The sequence below is a fragment of the Hemiscyllium ocellatum genome, chromosome 4 (assembly GCF_020745735.1).
Source record: "Hemiscyllium ocellatum isolate sHemOce1 chromosome 4, sHemOce1.pat.X.cur, whole genome shotgun sequence".
In the NCBI taxonomy this organism is placed as follows: domain Eukaryota; kingdom Metazoa; phylum Chordata; class Chondrichthyes; order Orectolobiformes; family Hemiscylliidae; genus Hemiscyllium; species Hemiscyllium ocellatum.
The window spans coordinates 80,860,617-80,879,774 of record NC_083404.1 but is presented as its reverse complement, the minus strand read 5'-3'; the positions used below and the strand labels follow the sequence as shown (position 1 = coordinate 80,879,774).

Here is a 19,158-nt window from a genome sequence, read left to right as displayed (position 1 = left end):
AGTCTGTGTATTGCAAAAGATGTGAACAATTTTTCTAAAATCATCCTAGTGTTTGATGAATGAACTATGTGCACGTCCAGCCACTTTGAATTCACATCCACAGTGACTAAGAACATTGAGCCCGTGAAAGGACCTACATAGTTGAAGTGTCACTGGATCCAGGGTTTATTTAGCCGTTCCCATGAATGTGGGGTATCTGCGAGTGGTTATTTTTGTCCTTGTTGTCACTCACCAATGCAGCTATGACTGCATCCAGCCCAAGCCACCAGACATAACATCTTCATTTTGAAAGCCCCTGGATGACCCCGGTGTGGTTCAACCAGTATCTGATGATAACCTTTGCTCAGGACAATCAATCTTGCTGTCCTCTACTGTCTCTCCTTGTCCAAAAATATTTCAATAATGATTGTAATGGCCCTTTGGTTTCCTCGATCACCAGCAACTGTTTCAGTTTTGAAAATGTGTTGCTGGTTAAAGCACAGCAGGTCATGCAGCATCCAAGGAACAGGAAATTCGACGTTTCGGGCCAGAGCCCTTCCTGATGAAGGGCTCTGGCCCGAAACGTCGAATTTCCTGTTCCTTGGATGCTGCATGACCTGCTGTGCTTTAACCAGCAACACATTTTCAGCTCTGATCTCCAGCATCTGCAGACCTCACTTTTTACTGTTTCAGTTTTGCCAAGACCTGATCTGTCTATGTCCAAAGTCTGATATTTCAGCTGTGACTGGAAGAATGTCCAGAAAATTTAAAACCCACTACAGACTCTTCCAGTGGAGGTACCAGCGGTGGTCTATCTGCCAGCTCAATGCATCGTTTGGTCTCCCGGGCAGTGTTCCAACTTGTAATTATACGCAGTTAATATCAGACCCCAAGGTTGAATTTGGTCTGAAGCTTTGGGCAGCACTGCCTTGACCTCTTTTAGTAGACCTAGCAGGGGTTTGTGGTCCATAGTTTTACAGCAAACATTTGTAATAACAATTAGTGGAACTTCTTGACTCGAAATATGACCGCCAAACTTTCCTCTGTATCTGTGTGTATTTACGCTCTGCATTAGACAAAGTCCTAGATCCATGTTCCTCTCCATTGGGCCACCTATGTGCTTATACTACCCCAATGCCATACAGGGATGCATTGCATATCAATACCAGATCTTACTTGTGCTGATAGTGTGTCAACATTTTAGAGGATGATAGCTGTTATTTATTTCCCTGAAAGCTATTGCTTGCCTATGTGACCATTTCCAATGCTGACCCCTTTTTAAGAGTTGATGAAAAGGTCCAGGATGGAGGCCAGGTTACATATGGACTTTCCATAATAATTCACCAGCCTATGGAAAGACCTTAGCCCCAGTACAGACGTTGGAGCCAGGGCACCTTTGATCACCCTCGCTTTATCTTCCAACAGATGTAATCTGGTTTTGTCAACTCTGTAGGCCAAGTTGGTCACTTGGGGTGCCTGGAACACACAGTTTCTCCTTCTAAGGCATATGTCGACCTCGAGAAACATCTGAAGATTATGCCCAAGTTCTCTAGATACTTATTATTGGTCTTCCCTGTTATTAGCATGTCATCCAGACAAATGGTAACCTGGGGTAGACCTGTAAAATCCATCATCCACTAAAACATTGCACAAGTTGACATTGCCCCAAATGGCAGTCTCGTATATTGGTACAAACCCTTATGGGTATTAATTGTAGCATACTTCTGGAAATTCTTATCTAACTGCAGTGGCAAGTATGCATGGCTCATTTCCATCTTCATGAAGGAATCCCTCCACCCCCAACCAGCTTTGCATATAAATCCTCTATGTGAGGGATTGAGTGTTTATGCAGCTGCAAAAAGTGGTTGACCATTTGTTTAAAATCCCCACAGAGGCAGACTACTCAGGGTGGCACGGTGGCACAGTGGTTAGCACTGCTGCCTCACAGCACTAGAGACCCGGCTTCAATTCCCACCTCGGGCGACTGACTGTGTGGAGTTTGCACGTTCTCCCTGTGTCTGCGTGGGTTTCCTCCGGGTGCTCCGGTTTCCTCCCACAGTCCAAAGATGTGCAGGTCAGGTGAATTGGCTATGCTAAATTGCCCGTAGTGTTAGGTAAGGGGTAAATGTAGGGGTCTGGGTGGGTTGTGCTTCGGCGGGTCGGTGTGGACTTGTTGGGCCGAAGGGCCTGTTTCCACACTGTAATCTAATCTAATCTGACACATTGGACTTCACAATCGATATGACTGGTGCTAGCCATTCCGTAAATTAGACTGGTTTGATGATTCCTTCGCTTTCTACCGTCCTGATTTCTGTATCTTCTTTTGTACGGCAAATGGCATTGGACCGTCCTTGCAGAATTGTGGAATTGCTTCCTGCTTGACATGCAAGATGACCTTGGCTCCTTTGATCATCTCTAGACCTTCCTGAAAAACCTCCGGGTATTTAACAAAACTTCACTCAGGCAGCCATTTTCCAATCAAAAAATGTTGAGCCAAACTAGGGAAATCTTTCTCAACCAATTTTGAGCCATCAAGGCCAAGCCTTGAATCTGAGCCTTTTACTACAATCAGTGGTAACTGAATCAGCTGTTTTTCATAAGAGACCGGAATTGAAGTTGTAGCCTTAATTTGCAACGGCTCCATGGTATAGGTGCTTTGTCTAGCCAAGATCTTGCAGAAAGTTAAGGGTTGGAGTCCAGAGTGAATTTTGTTAAAGACTGGTTCTGCAATGACTGAAATGGCTGCGTCAATATAGATCTCCATTAGAACCATGTGACCATTTAACCAGATGTTAATTTTGGTTCTGATTTGAATGTTGCTGAGCAATTTAATTATTCCAAACCAGATGTAGGTGAACGTTCTAAGGTGTGCACACTTCTGGATACTTGCCTACGAGTTCTCTTACTCAATTTGGGCTAGCGGACAATGTCAGCAACGACTCCAATGGCTTGCCTGCCCGGATCCTGAAGAAATTAATAACCGTTTGGCTGAGGCTTAGCTTTGTTTTGAGGTTTTGATTTGGGCTGATCTAGAATCCCTCTGTTTAGGATATGTCCTGAATGAGGCTATGCTTTACTGATGTAGTGTTCTGCAAGCTAGGCAGGCGAGTGAGTCCACTTCCATTGCAATACCCTGTAACTGATGTGCTCCACATGCCGCATTTCCCAGTGATCAACCCAATTGTAGTGCCTGTTTTGAAGACCGGTTGGGCTTCAACTAGTAGGTACTTTTGCATGGTTATATCACCAATCCCACATGCCAAACAGTCTCTCAGCATCTCACTAAGAGTTAAACCAAATTCACATGCTTTTGCCAGTAAACTTAACCTCGTCAAAAATCCTTATACAGTTTTCCTTGGTTCTCAAATTGACAAGTAAAACTGATAGCATCTCAGAAATTAGAGGCCGCTTGGGGTTGTGATATTCCTTAGCTAAATCTGTCAGTTCAGAGACAAAATTATTCAGTTGTACAGAGACAAAATCAGGCCCTTTTGTAATGATTGTGGCTTTCTCTCTGATGTTAGGAGGTTATTCAATTTGTGTAGTGGCAGTAAATTACACAAAAGCACACTACAATAGGATTTAATTGCCCCTTTTGGGAATATATTGTCAGCATCAGGGACTTGATTTTATATAGATGGATTCCCAGCCATTTGATAATGATTTTATCCTTGTTCATCATCAGTTTAAACATAGTAGATATCAGAATTGAAGTTCATCTGTATGTAAGGATACTAGTGAGAGTGGGGCATGTCTTTTTGTGGCTAGTTGATGTTCATATATTCTGGTGGCTAGTTTTCTGCCTTGGGTTCTGACTTCTGCCCAGATTAACAGTCCCAATCAGGGAGCTCATATTCTTTGACAACCATCTGGCTCACCTTGTTACAATCACTACATTATGCTTTCTCAATACTTCAGAATTATGAATATTTTCGACCAACAAATAAAGGACAAGATTAAGATTTCGTTGGTCACAGATTATTCTGCATAAACATCATTCTCACCATGAATTGTCTTAAATAATTAGATTCCCTACAGTGTGGAAGCAGGTCCTTTCAGCCCAACAAGTCCATACCGACCCTTCGAAGAGCAACCCACCCAGACCCATTCCCCTACATTTACCCCTTCACCTAACACTATGGGCAATTTAGCATGGCCAATTCATCTAACCTGCCCATCTTTCAACTGTGGGAGGAAACCAGAGAACTCGGAGGAAACCCACACAGACACGGGGAGAATGTGCAAACTCCACACAGACAGTTGCCTGAGGTGGGAATTGAACCCGGGTCTCTGGCACTGTGAGGCAGCAGTGCTAACCACTGTGCCACAGTGCCACCCTGTCAATTCCCCATGTAATTTACCAGCCAATTTAGCTCTATGCGAAATCCACAAATAGTTATCAAATATACTAGACATGGCAAACTTCCCAACAACTTCCTAGCTGGAGTACTGAAGGCTTGTCTTCCAAAACTAGCTGCAGTCTTAGCCAAGGTGTTCCAACAGAGGAACACTGATATCCATGCCAAAATAAGGAAATCTAAACTGATCAATTACTAGTCTATCAGTTTACTCTTAGTTGTTAGCAAAATAATGGAAGCTGTCATTTTCAGTAGATTCCAATAACTTGTTCACTAGAGCTTATTTTGGGTTTTGCTAACATTACAGCCTTGATTCAAACATAGCTCAATTCCAAAGGCGAGCTCCGAGTGATTGCCCTTGGCATCAAGGCAGCATTTGACAATGTGCGCCGTCAAAAAATCATACTAAAATTGAAGTCATTGGGAATTAGGGAGAAAACAGGCTACAGGTTGATGACATTAAAAGAAGATAATTGTGATTATTGGATGGGAACTGTTGTGGTGAAATGGTGGTGTTCCTACCTCTGAATCAGCAAGTTCAAGCCCACCTGCTTCTGAGATGTATAATAACATCTCTGAACGGGTCCATTAGCAAACATCTGTGGTTGTTTCCAACCAATCAGGTCAACCACAGGACATTGCTGCAGGATTCTTCCAGGCAGTGTCCTGGCCCAACCGTTTTCAACTTCTTCTTTATTGACTGTCTTTCACTGTTTATATGTAGTTAAGAAATTATTTGCAATTTTGTGTGTGAGCTGTGCTACAGGAGGTCAATGAATAATTGTTGTTTGTTGATTAAAAATGATACCAATGACATTGTTTAAAATTACTTGTCTTCAAATTCAGTTAACCCAAAATTCTTGTGTGCACTTTTGGTTTGTTCTGTTCATTTTGACTTGATAGTATGCCTATAAATAGGAGGTTTCTTTTGCTTATCAGGAATTGTGGTTGGTGTTGATGAGGCTAATGCTTTTTCGTGGATAGTTTGCAACAGATGTGGAAATGGAAAACTGGAAAAGAAACATGGAGAAAGGTCAGTACATGTAAATCTGAGACAAAATTTTAAAGGGAAACAGCACTATTTTCATTTAATATGTGTGCCTTTTGCCTTCTTTGATCATGTTAATTGGATGAATGTGAAACACTGTAAATGCTGGAGATCTGAAATAAAAGCAAAAATATTTAGCAGATCTAGCAACTTTTGTGGAGGCAATAAAACAGAACAAATATTTCAAGTTGAATATACTAATATTCAATTCCCTACTAAGTTCTCAAATTCACCCAAAGTTGCTCCTCTAAGTTGTGCACCGTCCTGGAACTGTTAACAATGACATGGTTGTACCAATATGATGATGGTTGTCATTGTTCAAGGTAATTCACCATAATGTTTTCCAAAATTAGATAAAAATGAACAACAAAAAAGGTCGATTGATATCCCTGAATCTGTTATTGAAAGTTATTAGGTTCTTGAGCAAAATTCTATTCTTTTACTCATGAAGATTAAGACCGTATTTGGAGTATCAGCAATGTTCCCACAAACGCTATTCCAATATCACAGTATTGCTTTCAAGCTAACAAGCAGGAAACATTGGCTCAACAGGGAATGAATGATGGTCAGAGCCATTTAGGTAGTGCAATCCACAGAAACAGGTTGGAGTGTTAATTGGACATAGGACACAGTGAAGGAGCAGCAAACAGCCAGTGTCAGATTGGTGACCTGGGAGAAAATAGATGATACTTAGTGAGGGAGCAACATACAGCAAACCTTCAGCTTACCTCTATTCTAATTATTCAGATAAGTTATAATTTACTTTTTTGTTCCCCATCTTTGATAATAAGTGTGTAAATGTGAGTGGCAAACTTACATTTGCAGCTGCAGAAACTGCTCAGAAATTATTTCCTAGTATCAGATGAACATACAAAATCCCAGACCACTACTCAAAGAAAACCAAGGAAATCATCCTTGCATCTTGATCAATGTCCATCCCAATTAATTTGGAAATTTGATGTGTTAATATTTGTAGGACTTTTCCATGTAATTGCTACATATACCTACATTACAGCAGCATCAGAAAAAAATTGTCCTGGTTACTTTTGTTGCTTACTGTAAAGTCTTCAGTACTGTGCAGAATTTCCTGACCAAGCAAGTATCGACCTAATTGATATCCAAATCCCTGATAATATTTCAGTATAGTTGTTTTCAAAGTATTTATGTTGTATCCTGGTTTCAGGCCTTTGATAAACCTGAAAATTCTTTGGACACTAGTGGGTAAGTGTGTGTGGACTTGGTCTTTCCTTTCCTTTCCTTTGTAAAAGTTAATCAGTTGAGTGCCACTTATTGAATCCCCTGATGGACCTGGTAAAATCAGATAACTGTAAAATAGAGAAATCCATGCTGAATCTCCATTCTTGTGTTTCAACGTATTTTATCAAGATTATGCAATCATTATGCTGTATTCAAATATTAAATTAATTATCAGCATTATTTTACTTGTATGTTTTAAACATCAAATTGTTCTTGTCACAGTGAATCATTTTACTGCTGTCCATGTGCCCAGTCTGTGATGACACCGCTTACAAAAATGCAATTGGAAGTGTTTCTACAGTATCCAGACCTGCCCCATAGTACTATAAAAATCAAGGTAACAGTTATTCACTTCTGGTTTTCAGATTATCCATTCACTGTGATAAAGTATAATGCAGTGTTGAAATATTACTTTAAATAATTACAAGATTTCGACATTGAAGAAAAATCTGTGCAAGGTTTGTGAAGGTTTGTAGCTCAGGTTGAGGTTTAGGGTGTAGGTTTGCTCGCTGAGCTGTAGGTTTGATATCTAGATGTTTCATTACCTGGCTAGGTAACATCACCAGTGGCGACCTCCACGTGAAGTGAAGCTGTTGTCTCCTGCTTTCGATTTACAAAATTCCATGCAAGGGCTGCAAGAAACACTACGTAGGACAAACAGGAAGAAAGTTAGCCACCAGGATACACTAACACCAGCTCGACACAAAAAGTCACAACCCTCTCTCCCTCGTAGCCCTACACACGGAGGCAAAAAACCACCATTTCGACTGGGACAACACCGTGGACGGCACGGTGGCACAGTGGTTAGCACTGCTGCCTCACAGCGCCAGAGACCCAGGTTCAATTCCCGACTCAGGCGACTGACTGTGTGGAGTTTGCACATTCTCCCCATGTCTGCGTGGGTTTCCTCCAGGTGCTCCAGTTTCCTCCCACAGTTAAAAAGATGTGCAGGTCAGGTGAAATTGGCCATGCTAAATTGCCCCTAGTGTTAGGTAAAGGGGTAAATGTAGGGGAATGGGTGGGTTGCGCTTCGACGGATCGGTGTGGACTTGGGCCGAAGGGCCTGTTTCTACACTGTAAGTAATCTAATCTAAACACATCTATCCTGGGACAGGCTAAGCAACGACATGCCAGAGAATTCCTAGAGGCCTGGCATTCCAACCACTCCATAAACAAACACATAGATCTAGATGCCATCTACCAACCCCTCAGAAAACGAACAGGAAATGACATCACCACAAACCCCAGGAACCCCATCCAGGACAAACAAATAAATAGAAAGCAGGAGACAACAGCTTCACTTCACTTGGAGGTCGCCACTGATGATGTTACCTAGCCAGGTAATGAAATGTCTGGATATCAAACCTACAGCTCAGTGAGCAAACCTACACCCTAAAAATCTGTTTATTATAAATGTCCTGCTGGCGTCTACAAAGGCTGACATCATATATCAAAGGGTTGAATGTTTGACTTTTTGGCAATTTACCTCTGAAGCTGAATGTGAAGACTTGAAGTGTGTGCAATCTGTTCTTAGTAAACAGCTTAATGAAGCATCTTACTTTAGTGTAATGCTTTCATTCTAGGAGCAAAGAAGGAAAACAAACTGACTAATCAGAGTAGCACTGGTGGCAGCCATAGAGCCGTCTCAAGTCCTCACCAGCCCAGTTCTTCAGTAAAAAGAGGTTGTTTGGCAATAGGGATGAAGAAATTTGGAAATTATAGATAGAAATCCTTTCTTTAAAGATCTTTTGCTAGATGCCTCTTAATTTGTACCATGTTAGAATAGTACAAATATGCTGCAACATATTACTGATCAGATGAAAATCATAGAGTCATAGAGATGTACAGCATGGAAACAGACCCTTCGGTCCAACTCGCCCATGCCGACCAGATATCCCAACCCAATCTAGTCCCACCCGACCCATATCACTCCAAACCCTTCTTATTCATATACCCATCCAAATGCCTTTTAAATGTTGCAATTGTACCAGCCTCCACAAATCCTCTGGCAGTTCATTCCATACACATACCACCCTCTGCGTGAAAAAGCTGCCCCTTAGGTCTCTTTTATATCTTTCCCCTCTCACCCTAAACCTATGCCCTCAGTCCTGGACTCCCCCTTCCCAGGGAAAATATTTTGTCTATTTATCCTATCCATGCCCCTCCATAATTTTGTAAACCTCTATAAGGTCACCCTTAGCCTCCGACGCTTCAGTGAAAACCCAGCTTGTTCAGCCTCTCCTTATAGCTCAAATCCTCCAACCCTGGCAACATCCTTTCAAGTTTCACAACATATTTCCGATAGGAACGAGACCAGAATTGCACACAAAATTCCAACAGTGACCTAACCAATGTCCTGTACAGCTGCAACATGACCTCCCAACTCCTGTACTCAATACTCATACCAATAAAAGAAAGCATACCAAACATCTTCTTCTCTATCCTATCTACCTGCGACTTCACTTTCAAGGAGCTATGAACATGTACTCCAAGGTCTCTTTTTTCAACAACACTGCCGAGGACCTTACCATTAAGTGTATAAGTCCTGCTAAGATTTGCTTTCCCAAAATGCAACACCTTGCATTTATCTGAATTAAACTCCATCTGCCACTTCTCAGCCCATTGGCCCATCTGGTCAAGATTCTGTTGTAATCTGAGGTAACCTTCTTCGTTGTCTACTACATCTCCAATTTTGGTGTAATCTGCAAACTTACTAGCTGTACCTCTTATGCTTGCGTCAAAATCATTTATGTAAATGACAAAAAGTAGAGGACCCAGCACCGATTCTTGTGTTACTCCACTGATCACAGGCCTCCAGTCTGAAAACAACCCTCCACCACCACCCTCTGTCTTCTACTTTTGAGCCAGTTCTGTATCCAAATGGTTAGTTCTCCCTGTATCCCATGAGATCTAACCTTGCGAATCGGTCTCCCTGCGGAACCTTGTCGAATGCCTTACTGAAGATATATAGATCACATCTATCGCTCTGCCCTCATCAATTCTCTTTGTTACCTCTTCAGAAAACTCGATCAAGTTTGTGAGACATGATTTCCCATGCACAAAGCCATGTTGACTATCCCTAATCAGTCCTTCCCTTTCCAAATACATGTACATCCTGTCCCTCAGGATTCCCTCCAACAACTTGCCCTCCACCGATGTCAGGCTCACTGGTCTATAGTTCCCTGGCTTGGCCTTATCACCCTTCTTAAAAACTGGCACCACGTTAGCCAACCTCCAGTCTTCCAGCATCTCATCTGTGACTATCGATGATACAAGAGGCCCAGCAATCGCTTCTCTAGCTTCCCACCGAGTTCTAGGTTATACCTGATCAGGTCCTGGGGATTTATCCACCTTTATGCGTTTCAAGACATCCAGCACTTCCTCCTCTGTAATATGGACATTTTGCAAGGTGTGACCATCTATATCCCGACATTCTATATCTTCCATATCCTTTTCCACAGTAAATACTGATGCAACATACTCATTTAGTATCTTTCCCATTTTTTAAGGCTCCACACAAAGGCCGCCTTGCTGACCTTTCAGGGGCCCTATTGTCTCCCCTAGTTACCCTTTTGTCCTTAATGTGTTTGTAAAAACCCTTTGCATTCTCCTTAATTCTATTTGCCAAAGCTATCTCATGTCCCCTTTTTGCCCTTCTGATTTCTCTCTTAAGTATACTCCTATTGCCTTTATACTCTTCTAAGGATTCACTCAATCTATCCTGTCTCTTCCTTACATAGGCTTCCTTCTTTTTCTTAACCAACCCTCAATTTCCTTAGTCATCCAGCATTCCCTATACCTATCAGCCTTTCCTTTCACCCTGACAGAAATATACTTTCTCTGGATTCTTGTTATCTCATTTCTGAAGGCTTCTCATTTTCCAGCCATCCCTTTACCTGCGAACATCTGCCCCCAGTCAGTTTTTGAAAGTTCTTGCCTAATACCATCAAAATTGGCCTTTCACCAATTTAGAACTTCAACTTTTCGATCTGGTCTATCCTTTTCCATCACAATTTTAAATCTAATAGAATTATGGTCGTTGGCCCCAAAGTGCTGCCCCACTGACACCTCAGTCACCTGCCCTGCCTTGTTTCCCAAGAGTAGGTCAAGTTTTGCACCTTCTCTAGTAGGTACATCCACATACTGAATCAGAAAATTTTCTTTTACACACTTAACAAATTCCTCTCCATTTAAACCCTTAACACTATGGCAGTCCCAGTCTATGTTTGGAAAGTTAAAATCCCCTACCATAACTACCCTATTATTCTTAGAGATAGCTGAGATCTCCTTACAAGTTTATTTCTCAACTTCCCTCTGACTTTTAGGGGGTCCATAATACAATCCCAATAAGGTGATCATCCCTTTCTTATTTCTCAGTTCCACCCAAATAACTTCTCTGGATGTGTTTCCAGGAATATTCTCCCTCAGCACAGCTGTAATGCTATTCCTTATCAAAAACGCCACTCCCCCTCCTCTCTTGCCTCCCTTTCTATCCTTTCTGTAGCATTTGTATCCTGGAACATTAATCTGCCAGTCCTGCCCATCCCTGAGCCATGTTTCTGTAATTTCTATGATATCCCTATCCCATGTTCCTAACAATGCCCTGAGTTCATCTGCCTTCCCCATTCGGCCCCTTGCATTGAAATAAATGCAGTTTAATTTATTTGTCCTACCTTGTCCCTGCCTACCCTGACTGTCTGTCATGTAATATTAGAACTGGCTACCTTGACATCTTTGTAAAAGTCACATCTTAGACTGGCCTGAAAGTTATTTTGTTAAAAGTTGAAACATTTTTGTCATGAAGGTCAAGTTATCTCTTATTTGGATTTTGTTTTGTTTTATTCCTTCTATATTGGTTTATTTTTGTTAAGAGGGTAAGATGATCTAAGACCTCTTTTATTCATGAGTAATAATATATAATCAATTGGACAGTATTGTAAGCATTTCAATCGTAGTTGTATATAGGCCATTATGAAATATTGCTTAACACCACATTGTCAAATTTCCTTTCACTTCATACCACTTTGCTGTACATAGCTGCTCATTAAGGATGTTGCACTGCAGTGTGATTGGTATATCTTGATAAATTTCACCTGGAATTCAAGTTCAGATTAACTGAATCAGGAACTATATGAAGGTTTTCCTGCTGAATAATTTGGCCAATAAGGTTAATATTCATTAAGTAATGCATCTTAATGTTTAAGTAAAGGATTAAATAAAGTGAAGCAAGTGATGAAGAACTGGTGAATATCAAGCATAATATTTAGAATGGAATGTTCAGCAAAATTTTAAAACTTGAAAAACCAATAGGATACTAAACTTGCCCAAAGGTATATACTCAGTTAACAGTGTTCTTTCTAAACATTTCCTTTGCTTCATACCACACAGAAATCAATTTGTGATAGTACATACATAGCATCCTTAAAGTAATTTTATTACTTTTATGCACTTCTTTATCAGGCCTTTAAGACAATTTCCTAGACGTTTGACTGAAGATTGTGTTTGTATAGCATTGCTGTGTCTTTGTACTTCCATTTGACAAGGGCAAACAAAGTTTGTTTGTGAACATAATCCCAAATACCATACTGTCCTAATATTTTAATTGTCTTCAAGAGTAATACCAGATAGAATTAGTGCAATTGTGGCATGTAAAAGGATTGAACATGATTTGAGGGCCTTTGAGAAAAATTGACCAGGTATCAGTTTTGCTAACTTTTCTGATTATGAAGGGTATTCTCACTGGTGATTGAGGTTGATTTTGGAAGTAAATGTAAAAATTATACATGTAGAGTTGAGTTAAATTCCAGAAAGTAGGCCTGCATATATCAGTATTATGGGAGGTCTGTTTGTTGGGGAAAGCAAGTTGTAGAATTTTCAGAATTGTATCAGTTAGTACAGGTGGAGTCAAGATAAAGATTTTCTTCATTTTGGAATATACCAAAATCCAGTGTGTTCACAAATCTGACCAAAGTTTGTTTCCGTTCCCTCATTTCTAAATACAGCTTCTAGAATCAAGTATTTCATCTCTTCTGCTGCATTCATCCAGTGATGAAGGGGTGAGTTAATTTCATGGATCCATTTTTGAAGTTAAAGTTGTTGAGCATATTTTTTTGGAAAGCATTTTTTTTATTCTGAAAATGAACTGCATTCCTCCATTTTAAAATTGTAGAAATTCAGCAATTCAATCCATCACTTAATTATGTTTTCTATAACTAACTCCAATTCCACAAATCAGAACAGATCCTATTTATTGTTTACAGACTGTACATCTAACCTTCAGTATTGTGGTACTTCTGTTTGTGATACTTTACAGTATCCTGTCAGCAGGGAGAAGTTGCGTAGCTGGTGAAATCAGGTGTGGAGCTGCCTGAATACCCCTATTATGTTCCTACTTGCACCTATTAAGCATAGTAATGGCCAATAAAGAGCTTCATCCTGTCCCACTGCTATTTTACCCAGGTCACAAGTGGTCCGTGCCAATCATGTAGCTGTGTGAGCTGGTGTTGGGAATAGGGGAAGGTGACTTCGTTTGGAGGTTCACATATATTCATCATTGCGACCAACTCTCACCCAGCTCATAAACCCCTCATAGTCCTTTCTCTCCATCCATCTCATCCTCTCAAACCTGCCCATTAACCTCCTTCCTGTCTGCTCCCCTCACAGGGTCCTTGACCTTCGAGAATTCTCTGCTAACTGAATGGCAAGATGGGAAACCCTGCCATCTGAAAATTTGTGTCCATGGTTCCAGATAATGGAGTGTAGACTATGACCCTAGATAATAGAATGTGGTATTGTTGTACTAAAGTTTGCAAATGTGATAGGTTCTATTCAATTGACAAGGTGCACAATGACTAACATTTTTATTATTTCTGCCCTGAGAGAAGTGCATAATCTTCATTTTGTCATTACCCTCTGTCTGCACTGCTGGTCAAAAAATCTTAATGATCAAAAAATCTTAAATCATCAGCACACTATAGAAAATTCCTACCTTTCCCCACCTCTGTTAATTCTTAATTGGGTATGAGAGTCATAGAGATGTGCAGCATGGAAACAGACCCTTCAGTCCAACTCATCCATGCAGACCAGATATCCTAACCTAATCTAGTCCTATTTGCCAGCACTTGACTCATTTCCCTCTAAACTCTTTCTATTCATATACCATCCAGATGCCTTATAAATTCCATAATTGTACTAGCCTCCACCACTTCCTCTGGCAGCTCATTCCATACATTCACCAAGGTCTGCGTGGAAAGGTTGCCCCTTAGATCCCTCTTATATCTGTCCCCTCTCACCCTAAACCTTATGCCCTCCAGTTCTGAACCCCACCCCAGGGAAAAGACCTGTCTATTTATCTTATCCATGCTGAAGGGCCTGTTTCCAAACTGTAGGGATCTAATCTAATCAAAAGACTTGCCCACCACAGGCTCACCGGTCTATAGTTCTCTGGCTTTTCCTTACCACCTTTCTTAAGTAGTGGCAACGCACTAACCAATCACCAGTCATCCAGCACCTCACCTGTGACTATTGATGATAAAAATATCTCAGCAAGGGGCCCAGCAGTCACTTCCATATCTTCTAGGGTACACCTGATCAAGTCCTGTGTACTTGTCCACTTTTATACATTTAAAGATATCCAGCACTGCCTCCCCTTTAATTTGGACATTTTAAGATGTCTGCATCTATTCCCCCACATTCTATGTCTTCCATGTCCTTCTCCACAGTAAATACTGATGCAAAATACTTGTTTAGTATTGCCCCCATTTCTTACGGCTCCAGACATAGGCTGCCTTGGTGATCTTTTGAGGGGCCCTATTCTGTCCTTAGTTACCCTTTGGTCCTTCATGTATTTGTAAAAACCTCTTGGATTCTCCTTAACCCTACTTTCCAAAGCTATCTCATGTCCCCATTTTGCCCTCCCGATTTTCCTCTTAAGTATACTCCGACTGCTTTTGTACTCTAAGGATTCACTCGATCTATCCTGTCAATACCTGACATATGCTTCTTTCTTTTTCTTAACTGAACCCTTAATTTCTCTTGTCATTCAGCATTCCCTACACCTGCCAGCCTGTCCTTTCGCCCTAACAGGAATATACTATATCTGGATTTGTTTCTCATTATCTTATTTTTGAAGGCTTCCCATTTTCCAGCCATCCCTTGCAAACATCTGCCCCCAATTAACTTTTGAAAGTTCTTGCCTAATACCATCAAAATTAGCCTTCCTCCAATTTAGAACTTCAACTTTTAAATCCAATCTATCCCTTTCCATCACTACTATAAAACTGATAGAATTATGATCACTGGCCCCAAAGTCACCTGCCTTGCCTTATTTCCCAAGAGTAGGTCAAGTTTTGCAACTTCTCTATTAGGTATATCCACATATTGAATCAGAAAATTTTCTTGTACATGCTGAACAAATTCCTGTGCATCTAAATCCTTAGCACTACATCAGTCCAAATCCATGTTAAAATCTCCAAGCATAACCACCTTATTATTATTCTTACAGATAACTGAAATCTCCTTACAAACTTGTTTCTGAGTTTCCCTCTGACAATTAGGGGACTATAATACAATCCCAATAAGGTGATCATCAGTTTCTTATTTCTCAGTTCCACCCAAATAACATCCCTGGATGTATTCCCAGTAATATCCTCCCTCAGAACAGCAGTAATGCTATCCAACGAAGAACAAAGAAAATTTACAGCCCAGGAACAGACCCTTCGGCCCTCCAAGCCTGAGCTGATCCAAATCCACTGTCTAAACCTATTGCCCAATTCCTAAGCATCCGTGTCCCTCTGCTCCCCACCTACTCATGCATCTGTCCAGATGCACCTTAAATGAATCTACCGTGCCTGCCTCTACTACTTCTGCTGGCAAAATGTTCCAGGCACCTACCACCCTCTGTGTAAAGTACTTGCCACGTGTATCCTCCTTAAACTTTTCACCTCTCACCTTGAACGCGTCACCTCTTGTTGTTGAATCCCTGACCTTGGGAAAAAGCTTATTTCTATCCACCCTGTCTATACCCATCATGATTTTGTAGACCTCAATCAGGTTCCCCTTCAATCTCCTTTTTGCTAATTAAAACAATCCTCACCTTCTCAACCTCTCCTCATACCAGACAACATCCTCGTAAACCTTCTCTGCATCCTATCCAGAGCGTCCACATCCTTTAGGTACTGCGGTGACCAGAACTGTTCACAGTATTCTAAATGCAGCCGAACCAAATCTTGCACAATTTTAACATGACCTGCCAGCTTTTCAACTCAATAGCCCGTCCGATGAAGGCAAGCATACCATATGCCTTCTTGACCATTCTATCCACCTGTGCAGCCAACTTCAGGGTACAATTGACCTGAACTCCCAGATCTCTCTGCTCATCAACTTTTCCCAAGGCTCTTCCGTTTACAGTATAGTTCACTTAAAAATTAGACTTCCCAAAATACATCACCTCACATTTGCCTGAATTGAACTCCATCTGCCAGTTCTCCGCCCAACTCTCCAGTCTATCTATATTCTCCTATATTCTTTGACTGTCCCTTATGCTTTCTGCTACTCCACCAATCTTTGTGACATCTGCAAATGCACTGATCAGACCAACAGTGCCTTCTTCCAGATCATTTATGTATATCACAAACAACAGTGGCCCCAGCATTGATCCCTGTGAAACACCACTGGTCACCTTTCTCTATTTCGAGAAACTCCCTTCAACTTTTACTCTGTGTCCTGTTGCTCAACCAGTTCTTTATCGACCTAGCTAGAACACCCTGCTCACCATGTGACTTCACTTTCTGCATTAGTTTACCATGGGGAACTTATCAAACGCCTTACTAAAGTCCATGTAAATGACATCTACAGCCCTGCCTTCATCTATCAACTTGATCACTTCCTCAAAGAACTCTCTTAAATTGGTATGGCACGATCGCCCCTACACAAAACCATGTTGCCTATCACTGATGAGCCCATTCGTTTCCAAATTTAAATAGATTGTATCCCTCAGTACTTCTCCAGCAACTTTCCCAACACTGACGTCAGGCTCACTAGTTACCTGGAATATCACTACTACCTTTCTTGTACAGGGGGTCAACATGAGAAACCCTCCAGTCCTCTGGCACTTCACCTGCGTTTAAGGATACTACAAAGATATCTGTCAGGGCCCCAGCTATTTCCTCTCTTGCTTCCCTCAGCAATTTGGAATAGATCCCATCCGATCCTGGGGATTTGTCCACGTTAATATCCTTTAGTCTACCAACACATCTTCCCTCCTTATGTCAACGTGATCCAGAGTAAACAAACTTCTATCTCAAATCTCAACATTCATTATGTCCTTCTCCTCAGTGAACACTGATGCAAAGAAATCATTCAGAATCTCACCCATTTTCTCATGTTCGGCACACAACTTTCCTTCCTTATTCTTTAGTGGACCAATCCTTTCTCTAGTTACCCTCTTGCTTCTTATATATGAATAAAAGGCTTTGGGATTCTCCTTAATTCTGCTCGCTAAAGTTATTTAGCTCTTTAGCCCGCTTGATTCCTCGTTTAAGGTGGTCCTACTCTCTTGATATTTCTCCAAGGCCCGTTCTGTTCTTAGCTGTCTGGACCTTATGTGTGCTTCCCTTTTCCTCTTGGCTAGTCATACGATTTCTCCTGTCATCCACGATTCACGAATCTTGTCTTTCCTATCCCTTGTTTTCAAAGGGACATGCCTATCCTGCACTATCTTCAACCTATCTTTGAAAGCCTCCCACATATCAAGTGTGGACTTCCCTTCAAATAGCTGCACAGTGGTTAGCACTGCTGCCTCACAGCGCCAGAGTTCTGGGTTCAGTTCCCGCCTCCAGCAACTCTGTGTGGAGTTTGCACGTTCTCCCTGTGACTGTGTGGGTTTCCTCCGGGTGCTCCGGTTTCCTCCCACAATCCAAAATGTGCAGGTTAGGTGGATCGGCCACATTAAATTGCCCGTAGGGTTAGGTGAAGGGGTAAATGTAGGGGAATGGGTCTGGGTGGGTTGCGCTTCGGCGGGTCGGTGTGGACTTGTTGGGCCGAAGGGCCTGTTTCCATACTGTAAAAAAAGAAGAAAAAAGAAGAAGTCCCCATTTCCCAGCTCCTGCTGAATTTTGATATAATTAGTCCTGGCCCAGCTTAGTACTCTTCCCTTAGGACCACTGTCATCTTTGTCTACGAGTATTCTAAAACTTACAGAACTGTGGTCACTGATCCCAAAGAAATCCCCCATGCAAATTCTACCACCTGGCCTGGCTCATTCCCCAACACCATGTCCAATATAGTCCCATCCCTTGTCAGACTATTGACATACTTCTCTAGAAAACTCCTGGACGCTTCTTACAAATTCTATTCCATCCAGACCTCTGACGCTAAGTGTGGAGCATCCGCAATGCTGAGGAGGTCGTGGATAGCACATTTAGTGAAATGGTCACACCGCAGATTAGAATTGCTGAGGGAGACAGTGAATGGGTTACCAAAAGGCAGAGAAAGAGTAGGAAGGCAGTGCAGGTGACCCCTGCAGTCATCGCCCTCCAAAACAGGGATACCATTTTGGATACTATTGGGGGAGATGGCTCACCAGGGGAGGGCAGCAGTTGCCAGGATCATGGCACCGTGGAGGACACTGCTGTTCAGAAGGGTGAGAAAACGACTCGTAGGACCATAATCATAATAGGAGATTCTATTCTAAGAGGAGTAGATAGGCGGTTCTGTGGCCAAACACGAGACTCCGGGATGGTATGTTGCCTCCCAGGTGCTCGGGTCAGGCAGCAGAACATTCTGAAAGGTAGGGTGAACAGCCAGTTGACGTGGTGCATATAGACATCAACTGTCTGTGTGGAGTTTGCACATTCTCCCCGTGTCTGCGTGGGTTTCCTCAGGATGCTCTGGTTTCCTCCCACAGTCCAAAAATGTGCAGGTTAGATGAATTGGCTATGCTAAATTGCCCGTAGTATTAGGTGAAGGGGTAAATGTAGGGGAATGTGTCTGGGTGGGTTGCTCTTCAGAGGGTCAGTGCAGACTTGTTGGGCAGAAGGACCTGTTTCCACACTGTAAGTAAGTAATCTAATCTAAAAACAATGAGATGAGGTCTTGAAAGCAGAATTCAGGGAACTAGGAGAGAAATTAAAGAGATCCTCAGGGGAATGTAGCACGAACAGCCAAGTTTGTGGGATCCAGAGAGGCTCTAATGTAATGAGGGGAACATGGGTTCCAAGCATTTGATTATGATAGTACACTCTAGTCAGAGATACAGAGAGTCCATCTGCAGCTCCTAGGCTGTGATGCAGTCAAACAAGAGCTACCCTGGCTAGCACGTGACACTGATAGCAATCCTGAGATCATTACCTTTGATGTCCTCTTCCCCTGAGAGTCCATCACCACCTACATTTTCTAAAGCAGCGTACTTGTTAGAAGTGGGGATAGCCACGGAAGACTTCTGCACTACCTGTCTACCCGTCCTACTTTTCCTGGAGTTAACCCATCTACCTGATTATATATGTGGCTTTTCTTCCT

At 41.9% G+C, this 19,158-nt stretch overlaps 1 protein-coding gene across 8 annotated transcripts in view; it reads left to right on the top strand.

Moving 5' to 3' along the window:
• The window catches only part of spidr (scaffold protein involved in DNA repair), a 261,755-nt gene that overhangs the window by 238,609 nt on the left and 3,988 nt on the right, over positions 1–19,158 (top strand). For all 8 annotated transcript variants that reach the window (XM_060823482.1, XM_060823492.1, XM_060823487.1 and 5 more), the window contains 3 exons: positions 5,277–5,370; positions 6,865–6,979; positions 12,645–12,698. In XM_060823482.1, the coding sequence (XP_060679465.1) occupies positions 5,277–5,370; positions 6,865–6,979; positions 12,645–12,698 (263 nt within the window). The remainder of the gene's footprint in view (positions 1–5,276; positions 5,371–6,864; positions 6,980–12,644; positions 12,699–19,158) is intronic.